Source organism: Nothobranchius furzeri, chromosome 3, assembly GCF_043380555.1.
Source record: "Nothobranchius furzeri strain GRZ-AD chromosome 3, NfurGRZ-RIMD1, whole genome shotgun sequence".
Lineage (NCBI taxonomy): Eukaryota > Metazoa > Chordata > Actinopteri > Cyprinodontiformes > Nothobranchiidae > Nothobranchius > Nothobranchius furzeri.
In genome coordinates this window covers 46184312-46201976 of record NC_091743.1, presented here as the reverse complement: position 1 = coordinate 46201976, position 17665 = coordinate 46184312, and the positions used below count along the sequence as shown (strand labels likewise).

General features: G+C 42.9%; 3 protein-coding genes and 1 non-coding gene across 4 annotated transcripts in view; 2 read left to right on the top strand and 2 right to left on the bottom strand.

Moving 5' to 3' along the window:
- Nucleotides 1-3272: 3272 nt before the first annotated feature.
- On the top strand, nt 3273-3379 carry LOC129157230 (U6 spliceosomal RNA). The gene has a single exon (XR_008560540.1). It is a non-coding gene; the product is annotated as a U6 spliceosomal RNA (small nuclear RNA).
- A 2256-nt stretch (nt 3380-5635) lies between these two features.
- On the bottom strand, nt 5636-9293 carry LOC129165637 (uncharacterized). Its single transcript, XM_070549234.1, has 5 exons — nt 8372-9293; nt 8062-8268; nt 7625-7950; nt 7106-7506; nt 5636-7019 (listed from the first exon to the last, which is right to left on the bottom strand). Exons 1-5 carry the CDS (start codon nt 8889-8891, stop codon nt 6440-6442), a joined length of 2034 nt encoding a protein of 677 aa, XP_070405335.1. The 5' UTR covers nt 8892-9293; the 3' UTR covers nt 5636-6439.
- Nucleotides 8807-17665, top strand: part of LOC139068850 (uncharacterized) — a 29569-nt gene continuing 20710 nt past the window's right edge. Inside the window, exon 1 of the mRNA XM_070549236.1 lies at nt 8807-8946. Coding sequence (XP_070405337.1) covers nt 8895-8946 — 52 coding nt within the window. The 5' untranslated portion in view covers nt 8807-8894. The remainder of the gene's footprint in view (nt 8947-17665) is intronic.
- On the bottom strand, nt 10341-15020 carry LOC139068849 (uncharacterized). Its single transcript, XM_070549235.1, has 4 exons — nt 12070-15020; nt 11446-11894; nt 11040-11364; nt 10341-10958 (listed from the first exon to the last, which is right to left on the bottom strand). Exons 2-4 carry the CDS (start codon nt 11892-11894, stop codon nt 10722-10724), a joined length of 1011 nt encoding a protein of 336 aa, XP_070405336.1. The 5' UTR covers nt 12070-15020; the 3' UTR covers nt 10341-10721.

Sequence of the window (17665 nt, the reverse complement as noted above, 5' to 3'; positions counted from 1 at the left end):
CCTGGACCTTTTGCATCAAGGCTTGGAGCCCTGCACGCTGGGAACTCAGTCTTCCATAAGCCATGAAGAGCTAAGACAAGCACAAAGAGAGGACAAAGTAATCGGTGAAATCATCAAACTGAAAGAACAAAACACACAACTCACAAGTCACACCAAGAAGGCTATGAGTGGTCCAGTGAAGAGACTGTTGCATGAGTGGGAAAGGCTACACACTGATGGGCTACTATATAGAAAGACGGTACAGAGACGACAGTTGGTTGTGCCTGAAAAATATTAATTGATAGCAATAAAATACCTGCATGATGAAATGGGACATGTAGGAGCAGAAAGAGTGACCAGTCTGGCTAGAGACAGATTCTATTGGCCTTACATGAAAAAAGATATTGAGGTTTATGTAACAAGAAAATGCCCCTGTATAAAGAAAAAGAAACCAGTAAGTCATGTCAGGGCTCCCATGGGTTCTATCGTCACTGTTGCCCCCCTGGAACTGGTGTCCATTGATTTTTTGCACCTGGAGTCCAGTGTAGGTGGCCACGAGTATATCTTGGTGGTGGTAGACCATTTCACAAGGTTTGCTCAAGCTTACCCCACTCGCAACAAATCAGGAAAGACAGCAGCAGAGAGGTTATTCAGTGACTTTATTCCAAGGTTTGGTTATCCCCAAAGGCTCCATCACGACCAAGGCCGGGAATTTGAAGATAACCTTTTTAAGGCCCTGCAACAACTTTCCTTAGTGATTCAAAGAGCTTACAGATCACATGGCTAGATCAGTTTCATGCAGCACTTAAAATGTATTTGACTCATTTTACTTAACATCTTTTAGCTTTCACCAGCACATCAATATCAGAAGTCACATCCTGAGTGGCAGCCAACTTCAGGATGTGATTCAAGTTCTTGTGTGAGCCTTGAGTGCAGCTTTGTCTTACCCCGGCTTTCCACAGGAGCCGTCAGCAGCACGTTACTGCAGCAGCACGTCATAGCTGCTCATAGGAACCGCTGTGGTCAACAGAACCTTTTCCACTGGAGCCGTTGGCAGCCGTCAGCAGCGCGAGTCGGCCGCGTCTCAGGAGCAGCATGTCACGGCCTTTACGCGCCGGTTCTATTTTCTATGCGCGACGCCTCTGAAACGGGTCAAGTTCGACATTTTTGGGGAAGGAAAGACAGGAAATCGAACGCGGAAATGGAGAGAAGCTCCCGAGATTTTCAGAATAAAGAACGTACTGCGTTCCGGTTGCTTTACTTTTAAAAACAGTTACTAACTGTGCGGCCCCGTGAGAAGTTATCACCTAGCTAGCGGTCTCCTTTGTTTTTCAGTTCCGTATTGGCGATTATAAAACGGACAGAACATAAAACACAAACCATGTTGTAGTTTTCTCCTGCTTGTTGTTGTGTTTACTGACGAAGTCACTCGTGTGACTTCGTGCTCGGTCGGTGACAGCTGCTCCCCTTCTGCTTCGCGTCTCGTGGGAAGGGCCAAGCAGCAGCTTACGCAAGCAAGACGCGCTGCTGCAGTAACGTGCTGCTGACGGCTCCCGTGGAAACCCGGGGTTACTTATACTCATTACAGAGAAAACTTGCTCACATCGATAATGTGGCAAGGTGGATAAACAAGGGCCCGGGCGGGATTCGATCCCCAGACTCCCGGGTGAGAGTCATACGCTCTAACCAGTCAGCCAAAGGGACATCCCCTTGGCCAAGTAGCCAGGGCGCATGATCAATCGGGACACTGTGACAGAATGCTCACACTGTCACAGTAAGTTTATTTTCACTCTACATTGTAAAGTATGAGAATAAAGTTTACACAACCGTCTCGCGGGCCGGATTTAACCTGGATCCGGCCCGCGGGCCGCATATTTGACACCCCTGATCTAATGTAATGTATTCCTGTGTGAAAAAAATATATATTTAATGAATTCCAGGCTAACAGGAAAAGAAAAAACTTAAAGTCTCTAAGGACATTGTTATTATTAGTCTTTGTAAACTGTTCTGTAAAAGTAATGCACCTTAATGCCAGTAGAGAGCAGTATGATACTTGGCAGCTGACCGGGACCATCGAGAGTTTGGTGCAGACGTCGCCTTGGATGTTAGCTTTTCCTCCTTCTGCGATGAGGAGCTGACGCAGCAACACCATACTGATGTCCTGTCTGCTCATTTGACTGTTTTAACAGGTTAGTATTATCATATAAGAGCGATAAACAGGTGAAAACGGGAGAAAACCGTGTGAAAATGTGTTAATCGTTTTTGGGGAAGTTTTGTTCTTAATGTGTGGTTAATGTGCTGTAGGCCCGATGGCAAAGTTGATATGGCGGCACAATAACTGCGTCATGTTTATTTGGATTTTATCCTGTGTGCTCCATGTAAAATGAATGGCATTGCTGAGAAAGAAGTGTTATTTTGTTCATGTAGGTGAAATAGTGAAAATAGGCAAGGTAGTTGATGAGAAAGAGTTATTTAAACTGGTTTACGTTTATATTATTTTAAAGCTCATGTGGAGTAGAAATAATTTATTAAGTTTGTTCCATGAGTGTTTTATTATTTAATGAACATGTAGTGATGAACCAGTATTGCAAGAACATGTCAAATGCAGTAAAATAAGTGTCTGACTATTCAGTCAAAGGGAAACTGGTTAAACAAAGTGAATGGTAGTGAATGTGCTGCTTGACATGGTTAAAAGTGTTAATATAAATTCTGCGACGAGGAGCTAACGCAGCACCATACTGATGTCCTGTCTGCTCATTTGACTGTTTTAACAGAAATTATAGCAGTCTGACCGCGACCTCTGGTGGTTAGTCAACCCAATTACAGTTTTTGAAGTCTATTTTGTTCTTTTTTCCACCTACGACAATCCACTTGAATAAGCCTTTACTCTTCGGGTAATTAAAAGAGGGCAAACAGCTGTTATGCGTTTTATTCAACCAATATAGTAAAAACAAGCAGGTTTCTTGATAATGGACCAGACAGATCGTGTGTGTACTGTTTAAGAGTGCTGAGAAGTTGGTCAGTGGGACTAAAACCAACGAATACCATAAATATTCAGTGTAACACAACGAGTTAGGTGTTATTGTTATCAAGTGTGCAGTGCAAGAGCCACAGTGTTTTCATAGCGTAACTGAGATGAGTTAAACACATTTATCCTCAACATTTTAGTCGGCATTTCCGCTTGGTCCGCCCACATATCCCATAATGCAGCTGGGTCCTTTCATTGACACCGTAAGTTAGTACACAGCCCAATCATTGAGTTTGGAAATCGGCTCAGGAATCGTCACATCATCGTGTTAGCTCGCTAACACATACACTAAAATTGGAACGATACAGAGAAGATTAGCATGGCCCCTGGCGCAAGGATGACACGCAAATTCGTGAAGCGTTCCTCATTTTTTTTAAATAACATAACTAACCCTAATATGACACTGTTATGAAGCAGTTAGGGGCGTGTCCCCCTGCGCAGTTCCAACATTTGACCAATCAAATGACTGGGTTGTTTCAATTTTGAGAAGCACAGGTTTTCAGCATCCAATCAGAGAGCTGGATTGTTTCAACTCTGAAATAGATCCTCTTTCACTCTGAGCTGGCGTTCCTCCACTACTGAAGTGACTGAGACGTACAATTGTTACTTTAAAAAAACAATTAGACTTTTAACATGTTAAAAAAACAGTTTGTTGTCCTACGAGCGATGTTTAAGATATGGTAATATTTTCTTCTGAACTAAGGAGGAGGAGAGTAGTGTGAAATGATCTTTCACCACGTCCCCAGTTGGCACAAAGTTCTCTGTTTTCTGTATTATGTGTGTAAAAGCATGTTTTTAAACTGGTATTTCCCTGTTTATGTTCTTTGTTTAATGTTATATTATACTGATCTGCTCGTTGGGAAACTTATTCCACAATTGTACATTTGATGCCTGTACAGTACTCTCACCATTCCTTTTCACTCTGCAGACTTCCAGAACAAGTCGGAGACCTGTCATCTGCAGAAAGACTCAGACGATTCTGCAGTCGTCGGGTTCATGAGAGATGGTCAAGAGTACAGAGAGCTGGTGGACCACTTTGTGGCGTGGTGTGGGGACACTCACATAATCTTGAATGTGAACAAACCAAATTGGATGATTTAGAAAGAAACGGGAATAGCTCAACATGCATTATTGGGGAGTAGGGGGAGGTGGTGGAAGATTACAAATACCTCGGTGTTCATCTGGACAACAGACTGGACTGGAGACACAAGCATGAAGCCATCTCCAAGAAGGGACAGAGTAGACTGTATATCTTGAATAATATTTTAGATCCTTCAAGGTCTGCAGCAAGAGGCTGCAGATCTTTTACAGGTCTGTTGAGATCTCTTGGGCCACCAGCTGTTGGGGCAGCAGCATCAGAGCCAGCAGGGACCTAAAAAGGCTCAACAACCTGGCAAAAAGGCTGGTTCTGTTCTGGAGACGACTGAGAACCACTGGAGATGATGGTGCAAAGAAGGATTTTTCATAAAATCAATAACATTATAGACAACACTGAGCATCCTCTTCATGCAACAAGCATCTTCTTCAGAGCTGCTGTAACACAGGAGATCCATCCTGCCCACAGCCTTCGGCATCTTTAACCACTCAGATTTCCAACTGAGCTCATTATTATTACTAGTATTTATTTTAAAGACTGCTTTGAATAATTAGTTAAGACAAATCTTAACTTCCTTCTGGGATTAATAAAGTAATTTTGGACTTTAGACAGAGAAACTTAGTTCTGTGGAGTCGATGAAGAAACCCAATAATGAACCGGTGACACTGCTGAACTCAAACATAATTGTGATGCTCTCTAACGTGTAATAAATGTGGCTTGTAAAAAATCCGCTCCACCACCTGCTGCTCAGCAGCAGAGTTTCTCCTCACATGTGTGACGAGGTTTTCGCCCCACGTTTGCTGGCTGTTTATCTGTGAACCACACCTGGTTTGTTGTTGGGATTTTTGTCCAGTCACACTATTTCTAACCTTCGTCCTCAGTGGTTTATTAATTTCCTCACCCAAGCTCCTGTTTTCCTGTAAACTCCTCCAAAGATGTGCTATCTACACCTGAAAAGGACGGGAGAATGGATGCGTTGAAGAGCTGAGGGAACAAGCTGTTTTCTTCAGTAAATAAATGATCCGACAAGAATACCAACAATCTAAATGTGTTAACAACAACCTGCTGTACACATGGACATGTAAAGAAAGGAACTTCACAATAAAAGCTCACTGCAAGAATTTAAAAACTTTTATTTGAAGTCATGAGTTCCAAAGATAATTAAGAGAATGTCTATGCCTAGGTCGATTTCATTCGTATAGGAAGGTAGCGGAGGCTACTGCTGCAGCTGCTGCTAGCGTGCAGGCTCCACCATCAAAGACAGCCCGCCTGCAGTACACCTGCAGCAGAGGTTGTCAGCCCAAGCGGCTGGACACTGGACACACACTGCAGGCGTGTCCTACTGCGCATCTGTTGGCGGAAAAGTCTGTAGAGGAGTGGAGGGAGGAGGAGATGAATAACACTGGAGGGAGATTGGATGTGTCGAGGAGCTGAGGGACCAAGACAGAAAAACTGTCTTCACCTTTTGGATTTTTCTTTTTAAAGACTTTTTCTTTTATTTCATATATATATATATATATAAACGAAAACACTTTAAATCTTTGAAAGTTTTTATGATCTTGGACACATACATTTATTACATGTTTTATGACATCACAAATATATTTCAACACAGATGTATTTTTTTCATATGTATTCTATATTTTACATGTGTATTATCACAAATATATTTCACAGCTCAGTGGTTCATCACAATCATAATTAAATTTAAAGAGGTAATTGTGAAAAATTATTTACGTAATAATTAGTGTTATTATGCAGATTTCGCATACATTTCCACTTTTGTATTCGCACTGAGCGGGAAGGGAGTCGAACCTACGCACTTCGACTCCCGGAGTGAGCGCGAGAAAACACGAGAAAACAAGCTGCAAGGAGCGAGAAGAACAAGCACCATCCGCCGAGACGGAGTCCAACTGCGTAGGTTCGACTCCCGCTCTGTGCGAATACAAAGTGGAAATAAAGATAAAGTGATAATATGCATAATAATACTTATTCATATATACTACATACTAATAATACTAATTATATAAATCTTTTTAAATAATTACCAATTTAAATGTAGTTAAAATTGGGATGAACCACTGAGCTGTGAAATATATTTGTGATAATACACATGTAAAATTATAGAACATATATGACAAAAATCTGTTCAAATATATTTGTTATGTTATAAAAAACATGTAATAAATGTATCTGTGTCCAAGGTCATAAAAATAGTCTAATATTTAAAGTGTGTATCATTTTAATACTGAAAATCACAATAATAAAAACATCTAAAAATTATTTACAATATTTACAAGTTCCAAAATTAAAAAATGAGAAAATGTCCCAAAAAGTCACTGTTTTTCGGGCCCTCCTCCAGTCTTGCTCTTCATCTCCTTCTTCCACTCCTCTACAGACTTCCCGCCAACAGATGCGCAGTAGGACACACCTGCAATGCGGGTGTGGCCAGTGTCCAGCCGCTTGGGCTGACCACATCTGCTGCAGGTGAACTGTTGGCGGGCTGTCTTTGATGGTGGAGCCTGCACGCCAGCAGCAGCAGCAGCCTCCGCTGCCTTCCTCCTTCTAAATGCTGTTGTCCTAGGCAAAACAACAGGAGGAGTCAGCGGAGTGGACCCCGGGAAGGGACGAATGGCGCGCAGGCTCTGAGCAGAAGAAGGAGGGAGGTTGCAGCTGGTAGAGGGACCGGGATGAGGAGCAGGTGGAGGTAGTGGTAGAGGTGGCAGTCCCCTGGAGGAGGGACCAGGTTGTTGCTCCTCAGGGAGGTTGTATTTAAAGGGCTGTCCTCTTCCCACCTGTATGGAGGACAGCCCTTTCACAGAAGGGATGGGCTGGTGGGAGAAAGTTGGAGCAGAAACGGTGCCAGTTCCCTGCTCCAGCACACCTTTCTCCCACCCCTTCTGTCTATGGCTGAACCTGGAAGGACAAGAGGATGAGCTGAGTTGAGGCTGCAAGCTTTAACCTGAAGTCTGAAACACGAGGAAATATCTACCAGTTCTCACCATTGAGAGATGGTCTTCTGGTTCAGCTCATAGAGATGAAGCTGGGTCTGAGCCATCAGCCTCGGGCAATACAGCACCACCTGTCTGACGGCCATGTAGTCGTCGCGGATTAGGAACCAGCGTGACCTGCTGACCCCGTCCACGCGACTGGCCGCAGGGTGAAGACGGCAGAGCTGGCTGCACATGGCCTCCACCACACGGCTGGCGTCTAGCCTCTCCCGGCATCTGCTAGGGTAGACGATCCGTCGTTTGTCACGATCTGGCAGGCGTTGCCAAAGCACGATGAGTGTGTCTACCCTGCTGTCAGACAGTCCCTGGAGACTCCTGAGCTCCACCAGGGCCTGAGCCAGCTTCAGGACATGCTGGTATCCTGTCTGGCCGTCAGGACCCTGGATCTCCTCCTGAGAAACAAAGAAAATGGGAAAAAGAAGTCAAATTTCTGAAATATCTCTGAATACGTGAAAAAACAAAATTAGGTGGGTCAGCTGTGAAATGATTAGCAGAGGGGGGATCAAAGACCTCTGAATCAGAGGAGTGTTTCTCTTCAGGAGTCTGGCTTCCAGGGACCTCGGGAGGGGCATGATGCGCAGGGGCGGCAGGATGTGCTGGCTCAGACCCGGGTGCGACAGCTGGATCCCCTGACCGGGCTGCTCCTGAAGTGCTGGTGGCTGGGTCGTCAAGGACGAAGGCGGCGACGTAGTCGCCCACGTCCTCCTGGATACCCTCGTCCACCTCGTCCAGGTCGGTGATGGCAGCAGCCTCGTCCGGAGCATCAGGGTCCATGCTGATGTCCTCAAGCACGCGGCCTGTCTGCTGGAACAGGTAGTCCACTCCGATGAGCTCACCTGAGATTTTGTGGAAATGTAAACGGTTCAAAGCTCCTTCTTAGCAAAGTATTGGTGCACAGTGTCATTAAAAGTCACGAGTAAATAAAACGTGTTTCTCTGTTCCTCTACCTGTGTAAGCAGCAGGCTTGGTGAAGTCCTTAACCATCTGATGACCAAACACCCTTTGGCTCTTCTGGTTCAGGGTGTGCCTGAGGTGGCCACTGTAGGACAGCAGAGGCGCCTCGTGTCCCTCAGCTGCCGCTGCGCGGTCCTCGTTCCACCTGACCAGTCCATCAATCAGGAACGCCTGGAAGTACTTGGCACTGGCCGACGTTCCTGCGTGATTAGATTATAAAATCAGCTTAAGCTTTTACTGACACCTGAAAATGAACAGTTTACAGAAATAAAACTGATTTCTTGACAGATTCTGGTTTCTCACCTGGGATGAAGCGGTTCAGGTGGAGATGGAAGGACTCCAGGGAAGTGGAGCCCCTCGCGCAGCGATAGATGGGCAGTCTGACCCCTCCTTTTTGCAGACTGCCCGTCTGGGTGTACAGCTGCATGCCAGGGGGGTCCTGGATGCAGCTGAGGTGGCGCCTCTGCGTGTCCCAGATGTCCTGGATGCGGAGAGCGTTTAGCAACGGGATGTTCAGCGTGTTGTGTCCTGCGGGCCCTCTGAAGGTGTCAAGGAGGTTTTGGATGAGGAGCGTCGACTCCTCTGCTCCACGCGTCCTCCTGCGGCAGTGGAGCCTCCATTCCTCCTTGCTGATCCGCTGGATCACATCAGCGTCCGTCAGGTTGACCATCCCGTGCGTCCCCTCCAGCTCGGACCGCTTGGCTCCCACGAGACGGCGAGCATCTTCGGCGTCCACCTCAAAGATGCAGTAAGACAGCTGCCTCATGAAGGTGGGATACAGCTCGTGGCTCTCTGTGGTGACACCTGATGCGAAGCGGCGCATCAGATGCCAGATGTCCAGCCGAACAATGAGCCGTTCCCACTCCTGCGACAGAGAGGTTAGTCATTGGAGTGTTGCACACCATGTTTTACCTGCACCTAGAGCTGAAACGATTCCTCGAGTACCTCGAATAATTCGAGTACAAAAAATCCTCGAGTCAAATTCTCTGCCTCGAGGATTCGTTTAATTCATATTTAATTAATTCATGGCTTTGCAATCGCCCGGGGTCATGTTTCACCCGGACCGAAATAAGTGACGCACATGCCCACTGGACTGAATGCACACGCGAGTGGCGAATGTAACTTAACTTTCTCTTAAGCCATGGCGGACAACTTGAACCCCGGTGGAGTGCGAAAAAGACAGAAAATGTCAAAGTTGTGGAACCATTTTTCACGTCGTTAGGCGGAAAACGTAGTCCAGTATAAATACTGTAAAATGGATTTAGCCTAGCACAACACCACATCCTCCATGCTGCAGCACCTGTAAATGTCACTTCTGCAAGCGGACTCGGAGCCTCTACAAGATAATGCTTTTTAGCCTGTTTTTCTATATATTCTGCGGACACTGTGCGACTTTTTCATTTGTAGCAGTCAGTTTCAGCTCACACCGTACATCTGGTAGCAACACGTCGGGCTTAAAATGTGCTAAAAATAGCAGTTTTTACACAACACGTCAGACTTTTTATTGTGTTATTGATGTCTGTTGTCCCTCGGGGTTTCTGCAGGAGGACACGGGTATTTATGAGTGGCGGAGGAAAACGAAAGAAAGTAAATACATGTTTTGTGATCAGTATAATTTGACAAAACCACAGCAAACATGCTTTTGGCAATCCTTGTTAGTGTGAGAAAAAAAGTGTGGAAATTAAAACGGACGTGTGTTAATAGGGAAACAGCCGGCGAGCTGTTTGCGCCGTGAGCGGTTCTGGTTCTGTTTGGGCCGCAGCCGCTCGCAGCGTTATCCTCCTAGTTTTTGTCTGACTTGCAGGCTAGCAGATTCTCGCACGAGGGGAAAATCGGCTCAGGTTTACTTATTTTTTGCACACGCATTTGTTTACTGTGAAGTAAAGTTGAAGTGCTGAAGTTATGCAAACTAATTTTGAATAAAACTTGAATAACTGGCAATTGCTTGCTCATTTTAAGAGGTTTTTCATAATTATAACATGCTATTTGATATCAAATCAAATCACTTTTATTGTCACGTCACATGTGCAGGTACACTGGTACAGTACATGCGAGTGAAATTCTTGTGTGCGAGCTTCACAGCAATAGAGTTGTGCAAAAATACAGTAATGTAAAAACAATTAAAATATAAAAATGGCTAATCTAAGTATGCAAATGAATAAAGTAAACAATAAGATAAGAGATATAAAATGTACAGAGGTTGGTATGTGCAAAACAGTGGCATTAATGTACAGTATGGAGCGTGTAATGTTGGAACTTGGTGAAGCTCGCGACGAGGCAGCCATACTCGGCGCCATCTTGGCTCATCAATATATGATATAAAGGTTTACAAACACAAAAGGGTAATTTATTAGAGTACTCGATTAATCGAAAAAAAGATTCGATAGAGTACTCGATTACAAAAATATTCGATAGCTGCAGCCCTACCTGCACCACAGTCAAGATCAGAACCCCAAAAACATTCACTGCTCTATAAATTGTCTTTTACAGAAATTTATTTGGGTGTCTGATTGTTTTAAAATTTTCAGAAAGACATTGGGTAGAAATTCAGGTGACCTGGTGATCCATTAAAGTAATTCACAACAAAGTAACGAATCATTGCTATGAAAAATTAAATAAACAACTAAATAAGTCAGTCAGCAACAATGCAAGTTTATACCGGAAATAAGGCAGCCGTCTTGGACACGCCGTCCTGTCTGCAGCAGTCGCGGTCCACGTAGATGAGCTGGGGGGCAGGTACCTCGGCTAATCGGTACCGCCTCATCAGTCCGGCCGCCATCTTGGACAGGCCCTCGGAGCCCTCGCAGCAAGTGAGGACGCTCATGAGGACCTGGCCGTGCTCGTTGCCCACGTTGGTAGCCCAGGCGGCACCTGCGAGCTTCTTCGTCACCTGCACACAGAGAACTTCCTGCGTAAAGACCAGCAGAACTGTTGTTCACAAGCAGCAAGTAAACACAACGCGGTGACCGACCTTCTTTGTGGAATCCATCTTTAGGATGGATCCGAAGGTGGACGTGATCCTGGCCTTGTACTCGTCCAGCCGCGTCAGCACGTCGTAACCGTAAACGGTCAGCAGCCAGACGGGTGAGGGCACAGGGGGCATCTGGGGAGGTGGTGCGATCTCCCCCCTCGTGGTACCCAAGGCCAGGAACTGCTTGCAGACGCCGAGGTACTGAATCGCTCTCCGCATCCAGGCGTCGGAATGCTGCTCCCGCAGGGTGTTGCACAGCTGAGTGGCACTGTTGCCCAGAGTGCGAGATCTCAGCGTAGCAACCACCCTCTGGTCACAGGACAGCCTGCGTGAACAAAACAAACATTACCACATTATACTCTGCTGGACACACCCGCATGAGCACACAGTTTCACTCTTCTCATACTTGTACGTGAGGACAGCTGGGAACTGGCAGCTGTAGGTGGCGGGCAGCTGCCTTAAGATGCCCTGTGACCACCCTCCGACCTTCTTCTTACATCGACGGCACTCCAGGTACTCAGTGGCCATGAGATACCAGCCGTCGATGTCCAGGACCCTCCGGATGGTCCTGTAGAGCCCAGCCTTTATCAGGATGCCGCTGCACAAAGGCTGGGGGCACGTCAGCTGCAGGTGCCACATCCTGTGAGGCATCCACAGGAAGAGCCGACATGCAAAGAAGGGGTCGGGAGAGGCGGGAGGCTGATTGTAGACCGCCCGGGGCTGGGGAGGGTACCACCAGGGACTGAGCTCCGTGATGAGATGCGGCCTCCCAGCACGGTCCCTGGTGAACAGCACCCGGCCGATCCACTCCTGCTGTTCTGCAGTCAGAGCTGCCTGCCAGGACTCAGGCAGCATCTAGAGAGAGAGAAAACAAAGCAGCAGAGTAAGAAAGGCGACTCGGGTTGCAGTCACCAATTCTTGTCATTTGTCTATGCCCATATATGTCTGCTCTCATAATTGTGTACTGAAACTAAGTTCCCTCTGGGATTAATGAAGTTTCTTTGAATTGAATTAATGTCTGATGCCTCACCTTAGAGCTGGCAGCAGGAGGTGGGGGAGGGAGGACTGCAGCAAGGAGCTCTGGAGATTCCTGCGTGGCCTCCAGGAGTTCCTCGTCTGTGGGTTAGGGTTAGGGGTATATTTTTTAAAGGCTCCATTTAAAAATTTATTTTCACATTTTCTTGCTGCGATGTTCAATTCTCCTATTAATAAATTAGGAAGTGGTATTGAACATTAGAGAAGAGAATTGTGTTTTTTACCATTTGTATCAAAGTCACTGGTAGAGCCTTACATACTTTCTTATATTCCTGAAGAGGACATTGAATGTTATTAAATTTGTATTCAAAATTATGTAACTGTAGTATTTCATCATCTTTATCCATAATATCGTGTACAAAGATAATTCCTTGATCAAACCACTGTTGTTTAAACAAAGACTTTGTTTGCAACAATTACTCGATTATTCCACAAGGTGGCACAATGAGGAGTAAAATTATGGGTAAATACCATCTTCCAATAATGCAATACTTGTTTGTGAAATTCAGATAATTTAAAAGGCAATTTAGTGATTTCAAAAGAAAGTTTAGCCCCCCAAACTTCTTGAAGACATTTTTTGGAATATGAAACCAAATTGTATCTGTCTTTATTAGAAATTCTTTCAGCCACTTTGTTTTAAATGTTCCCAGCATTGCTTCAAAATCCAGATTTCATACCTCCATTTTTATGTTCTTTGACTAACTGGGATCTTTTTATATAGTGGGTTTTATTTCTCCATATAAATTTGTATATAATAGCGTTAATATTTTTCACTGTTTTTGGAGCGATATGAAGAGATTGACATGGATAGATCAATTGGGAAATACCCCCAGACTTGGACAATAAATTTCGCCCAAAAATAGAAAGATCTCTGCTAAGCCATTGGTTCAGAGTTTTTTGTATTTGATCAGTTTTTTCTTTCATATTGATTTCTTCTCTTTGTTTTTCGTCTGCAACTATCTTAACTCCTAGATATTTAATATCTTTTTTAACAGGAATTGACATTATCTCATTATCTGTGCATTCATACAGTGAAAGAAACTCACAATTTTTTGTGTTCAGACGAAGACCTGATGCTTTGGAAAAAATTGAAAATAATTTGTAATGCTTTGTTAACCATAGATTTATCCTTTAGAAAAAAAAAGTGTCATCTGCAAACTGACTTAAACGAAATTCATAATCAAAAAAATGTATACCCTGAAAATTTGGATGATTTATTACTAGATATGCTAATAGTTGTGTACATAAGATAAACAGTTTGGGGCTGATTGGACATCCTTGTCTTATTCCACAAGTTATATTTATTCTTTTTGTTAATCCTGGGTTTAAGGAAACATAACTGTTAATATCAGTATAGAAAATTTTTATCACTGAACAAATTTTTTTTCCAAAACCGAAATATTCTAGGGTGGAAAATAAAAAATTATGTTCTATAGAATCAAAAGCTTTGAAATAAGTCTATAAATAAAACGAGGCTGTCCGTTTCCAAAAAAGACCTATAATCCAGCATATCCAGTACTAATCTCACATTATTATGTATGCTTCTTCCTTTTATAAATGCAGACTGATTATCATCTACTATTTCATCAATCAAAGGGTTATTATTCCAGTTTTCATTGTTGGGGTAAGACATCCTTCATTTATACACTCATTAAATGTACTTAATAACAATTCTTGAACATCTTCCCAAAAAAATTTAAGAAATTCCGAGGTCAATCCATCAATACCGGGCGATTTCCCATTTTTTCATGGAATTTTCTATTTCTTTAATATTCAAATCATCCTCCAGATTTTTTCTGTCTTCCTCTCCAGTAGATTTAATATTGTTCTTTATCTGAGTGAAGAAGGATTTACATTCCTCCTCACAGAAATTAGAACTATATAGGTCTGAGTAAAAACGTTGAACTTCCTCCTTTATTTGATTTTGGTCTACTATTACAGTGTCATTTTTTAATTTGCATATTTTCTTTTTGGATTGTCTAGACTTTTCTAATCCATAAAAATATGTTGAGTTCTTTTCGCCTTCTTCAATCCACTTAGCCCTGGATCTTACAAAGGCTCCATTCGCTTTTTCTATATAAATTTCGTCAAGCTGTTTTTGGAGCAAGTTTAGCTCTGTTAGTTCATCCTCCGTGTTATTAATTTTATCACAGAGTAGGCTGATTCTTTTTAGCAGTTCTTTCTGCTTTAATTTTCTCTCTTTTGTCATAATTTTCCCCATTTCAATTGCTAACCTTTTTGTTTCAAATTTAAACCATTCCCATTTTCCTTTATTTGACATATTCATCCTTTTTACTTTTAGACAAAGGGCTTTTATTTGTTTGCAAAACCCTTCATTTGATAAAAGGCTATTATTTAGTTTCCATAAACTGTCTGAAGAGCATGTTTGTTTTATTATTATTAAAGTTAAGCTTATTAAACAGTGATCAGTAAGCGGAGAAGTAATAATCTCACATTTCTTTATAATGTTACCTATAGAGTGAGAGATTAGCCAATAATCTATTCTTGACCGTTGGTTTCCATTAGAAGCACTGATCCATGTGTATTCTGATTTTGTAGGATTATTTAATCTCCAATAGTCAAAAGTATTAGTGATAGAACAGAAATCTTGTAAGATATCATTGTTTTCAGGTTGCTGACCTCTAGGTGGTAACTTAACTAACCAAGAGTTTGGTGCGATACTAAAATCTCCCACAACCACCTTATCTGTCATATGAACATTTTGCCAATCTGTTATCATTCTGCCCAAGTTTTCTAACATCTCTCTGTTTTTAGTTTTGTTATTATATCCATAAATAGAAAGTATAAAACATTTCTGATCATAAATTTCTATAGCTGCTATTAACCAGTGGCCGTCTTTGTCTCCTCTATGATTAATTACTTTCCCTGTAAATTTGTTAAATAGTATCATAACCCCTGCCAAATAGCTGGTACCATGGCTATATAAAATATTATCCCCCCACTGTTGTCTCCAAAATTTTTCCTCCTCTATGCCTGAATGTGTTTCCTGTAACAAAATTAAGTTGGCCTTAAGCTCGTTACAAAATAAAAAAGTGCCTTTGCGCTTTATGGTGTTTTTCAACCCTCTAACATTCAAAGAAGTAAACAAAACTGACATAACAAACAAAACAAATGGCCAGAATGTTACCTAGTATATCTGCTCTGGATTTATCCAAACAGCAGGAATGAGCAATATTGTCCAACTATATTATATCTCATCCAAAACCTCCTCCTTTAACAATCAGAAGATAAAAAAAACATTGGGCTGTTTGGTCTAGTGAGATCTCATTCTCAAAATAGCAGCCCATATTAACAGAGGAACAGTATATAAAAAAAAAAAGTGTATTGGTCCTTTCCTGAATATTGAAATGTATCATATTTCTAACATATATAGACCTTCCTCCCATCGATGATGGTGTATCCTTCCTTCAAGAAGGCCTTCTTTCCACGTCGTCTGGCTTCCTCCACCTGGGGCCACAGCTTCTCCCTCGCCTCCGATCCTCTTTGGAGAAGTCCATTTTAAAGATGATCCTCTTCTCCTTGCATACTCTGGCCTCTTTCGACATCTTCCACACTTCTTCCTTCATCGTACGTGACACAAACTGAATGATAATGGGTCTTGGCCTGGTATTCCTTGCATCTTTTTTTCCCAAACGGTGTCCACATTCCTGCAGAGCTCGTCAACAGACATGGGGACCACCCTTGTGAGTATGCTGATATCCTCTCTGATTTTCTCTTCCTCTTTTTCAGCTAACCCAAAAAGCCCGAGGTTCCATCTCCTCTTGTACCTCTCAGCTTCCAGTACCTTCTCTTTCAGAGCTTTATTTTCGACACCCAGAAACTCAACTTGTTTTTGTAGTTTAGTGATGTTTTCTTTGTTTACATTCGTTTCTTTCTTCGTGTCTTCTGTGCTTTTTTCAATGTTTTGTAGTTTGCTTTCTAGAGCCTCCAACTTTTTTAGAGCTTCTTGAACATTGTTCATTCTCCCTTCAATGTTCTCCAACTTCCCGTCCAGCCCGACACATTTTTTTTTTATCAGAATCTCCATCATTTGCACAAGACTGTTTGTACTCTCCTCTCTTGCCTTCACACTTCTATTCCTCAGCTTTTTGGGTTGCGGACTGTTCATATCAGTTTGACTGTCCTCAAGATTATCATCAGCTTTTCCGGCAAAATGGCGGAGCGGGTGCATCACAAATTCTGAACGCAATCTATTTGTCCCAGTTATTCAACAACCTGACCATCCAGCTATATTCACCAGATATTTCAAGCTTTATATCATTGTGAAATTCACTTTTAAGAAAGAGTTAAGCCATGGAACCGTCTTCAAAACGTGACACGGCCGCTACCCACCACAACTACGCAGCAAAGATGGAAACTTCGGCTGAGAGCCTCAAAAGGAAAGACCCTTTCTCTCCGGCAAAGAACAAAACAACCTCCAAAATGAAGGACCAGACTACAGATGAAGGTACGAAGGCCATCCTTGAAGCGATAAAAAAGCTCACAGATAAAGTGGAGGGCCTCGGCACGCAAATTAGTCACAACTCCAATATGCTAGCTAGCATGGCTAAAGCAGTGGAGTTCAACGCAGCGGAGATCAAAGACTGTAAAACGTGGCTACAAACCATGGAGCGAGAGGTATCAGTCAATAAAAAAGATAACACCATGCTAATGGAAAGTGTCCTGGAGTTAGAGAGGTACAAACGCCGATGGAACCTCAGAGTCAAAGGATTAAAGGAACGTGAAGGAGAAGACACGCGAGATATGATAGCAAACTTGCTGAAAAAAATCTCACCTGAATGGGCTCCGAACATCAACCATATCGTGGATTCTGCTCATCGGCTGGGGAAAAGAGAGGAGAAAAGAACCAGGCATGTCCTCGTCCAGTTCACACAAAGATTACACCGTGACGCGCTGTGGAAGATGACCAAGGATTCCTCCATTTGCAAAGAACTGGGGATCGGATTCATTGAAGACCTCTGCAAAGCTGACAGGGAGGCTCGAATGGCGCTGTGGCCTAAAATTCAACAAGCACGGGCGGCTGGAAAACGAGCGTACTACAGAGGAGGAGACGGTTACATCGATGGTCACAAAATCACGGTCTGAAGAACAGGAAGACTTAAATACGGTCCGGATGGTCCAATAATTCAAAATATTGAAGGGACATTAACATATCCTTTTGTGCCTTTTTGAGCCTTATGTCCTTTTTTTTTTGCAGACTTTTCCAAAAGTCGGTTGAAGTTATTGTTCTCTAGCAGTTGCTAGTTAGTTTAGTTAGTTTAATAATGAATGTTAATCTGTTTTGCATCTCTTTGAATGCTAGGGGCTTAAGAAACATTAATAAGAGAAAATCTATTTTTTTGTTTTGTAAGGGAGAGAAAGCTAACATTATTTTATTACAAGAAACACACTCACAACAGGAGGACGAAAAATTCTGGATTAATCAATGGGGGGATAAAATTCTTTTTGACCATGGCTCCACCAAATCAGCAGGAGTGGCCATTCTATTTTGTAATTCTCCTTGGAAATTAGTAGCTTCTAAATCTAGCAGCAATGGTCACTGGCTAATCTGTGTTTTAAATAGTGATGAC

Bases quoted from the DNA above. Each gene is read 5' to 3' on its own strand.
- LOC129165637 (XM_070549234.1), bottom strand. From the start codon at position 8,891: ATGCGCCGCTTCGCATCAGGTGTCACCACAGAGAGCCACGAGCTGTAT. The intron at 7,951-8,061 runs GTAGAGGAACAG...ACAAAATCTCAG, and splicing joins CAAGCCTGCTGCTTACACAG to GTGAGCTCATCGGAGTGGAC. The intron at 7,020-7,105 runs GTGAGAACTGGT...TTGTCCTTCCAG, and splicing joins CAGAAGACCATCTCTCAATG to GTTCAGCCATAGACAGAAGG.
- LOC139068849 (XM_070549235.1), bottom strand. From the start codon at position 11,894: ATGCTGCCTGAGTCCTGGCAGGCAGCTCTGACTGCAGAACAGCAGGAG. The intron at 11,365-11,445 runs GTATGAGAAGAG...TTGTTCACGCAG, and splicing joins CCAGCTGTCCTCACGTACAA to GCTGTCCTGTGACCAGAGGG. The intron at 10,959-11,039 runs GTCGGTCACCGC...CTCTGTGTGCAG, and splicing joins AGATGGATTCCACAAAGAAG to GTGACGAAGAAGCTCGCAGG.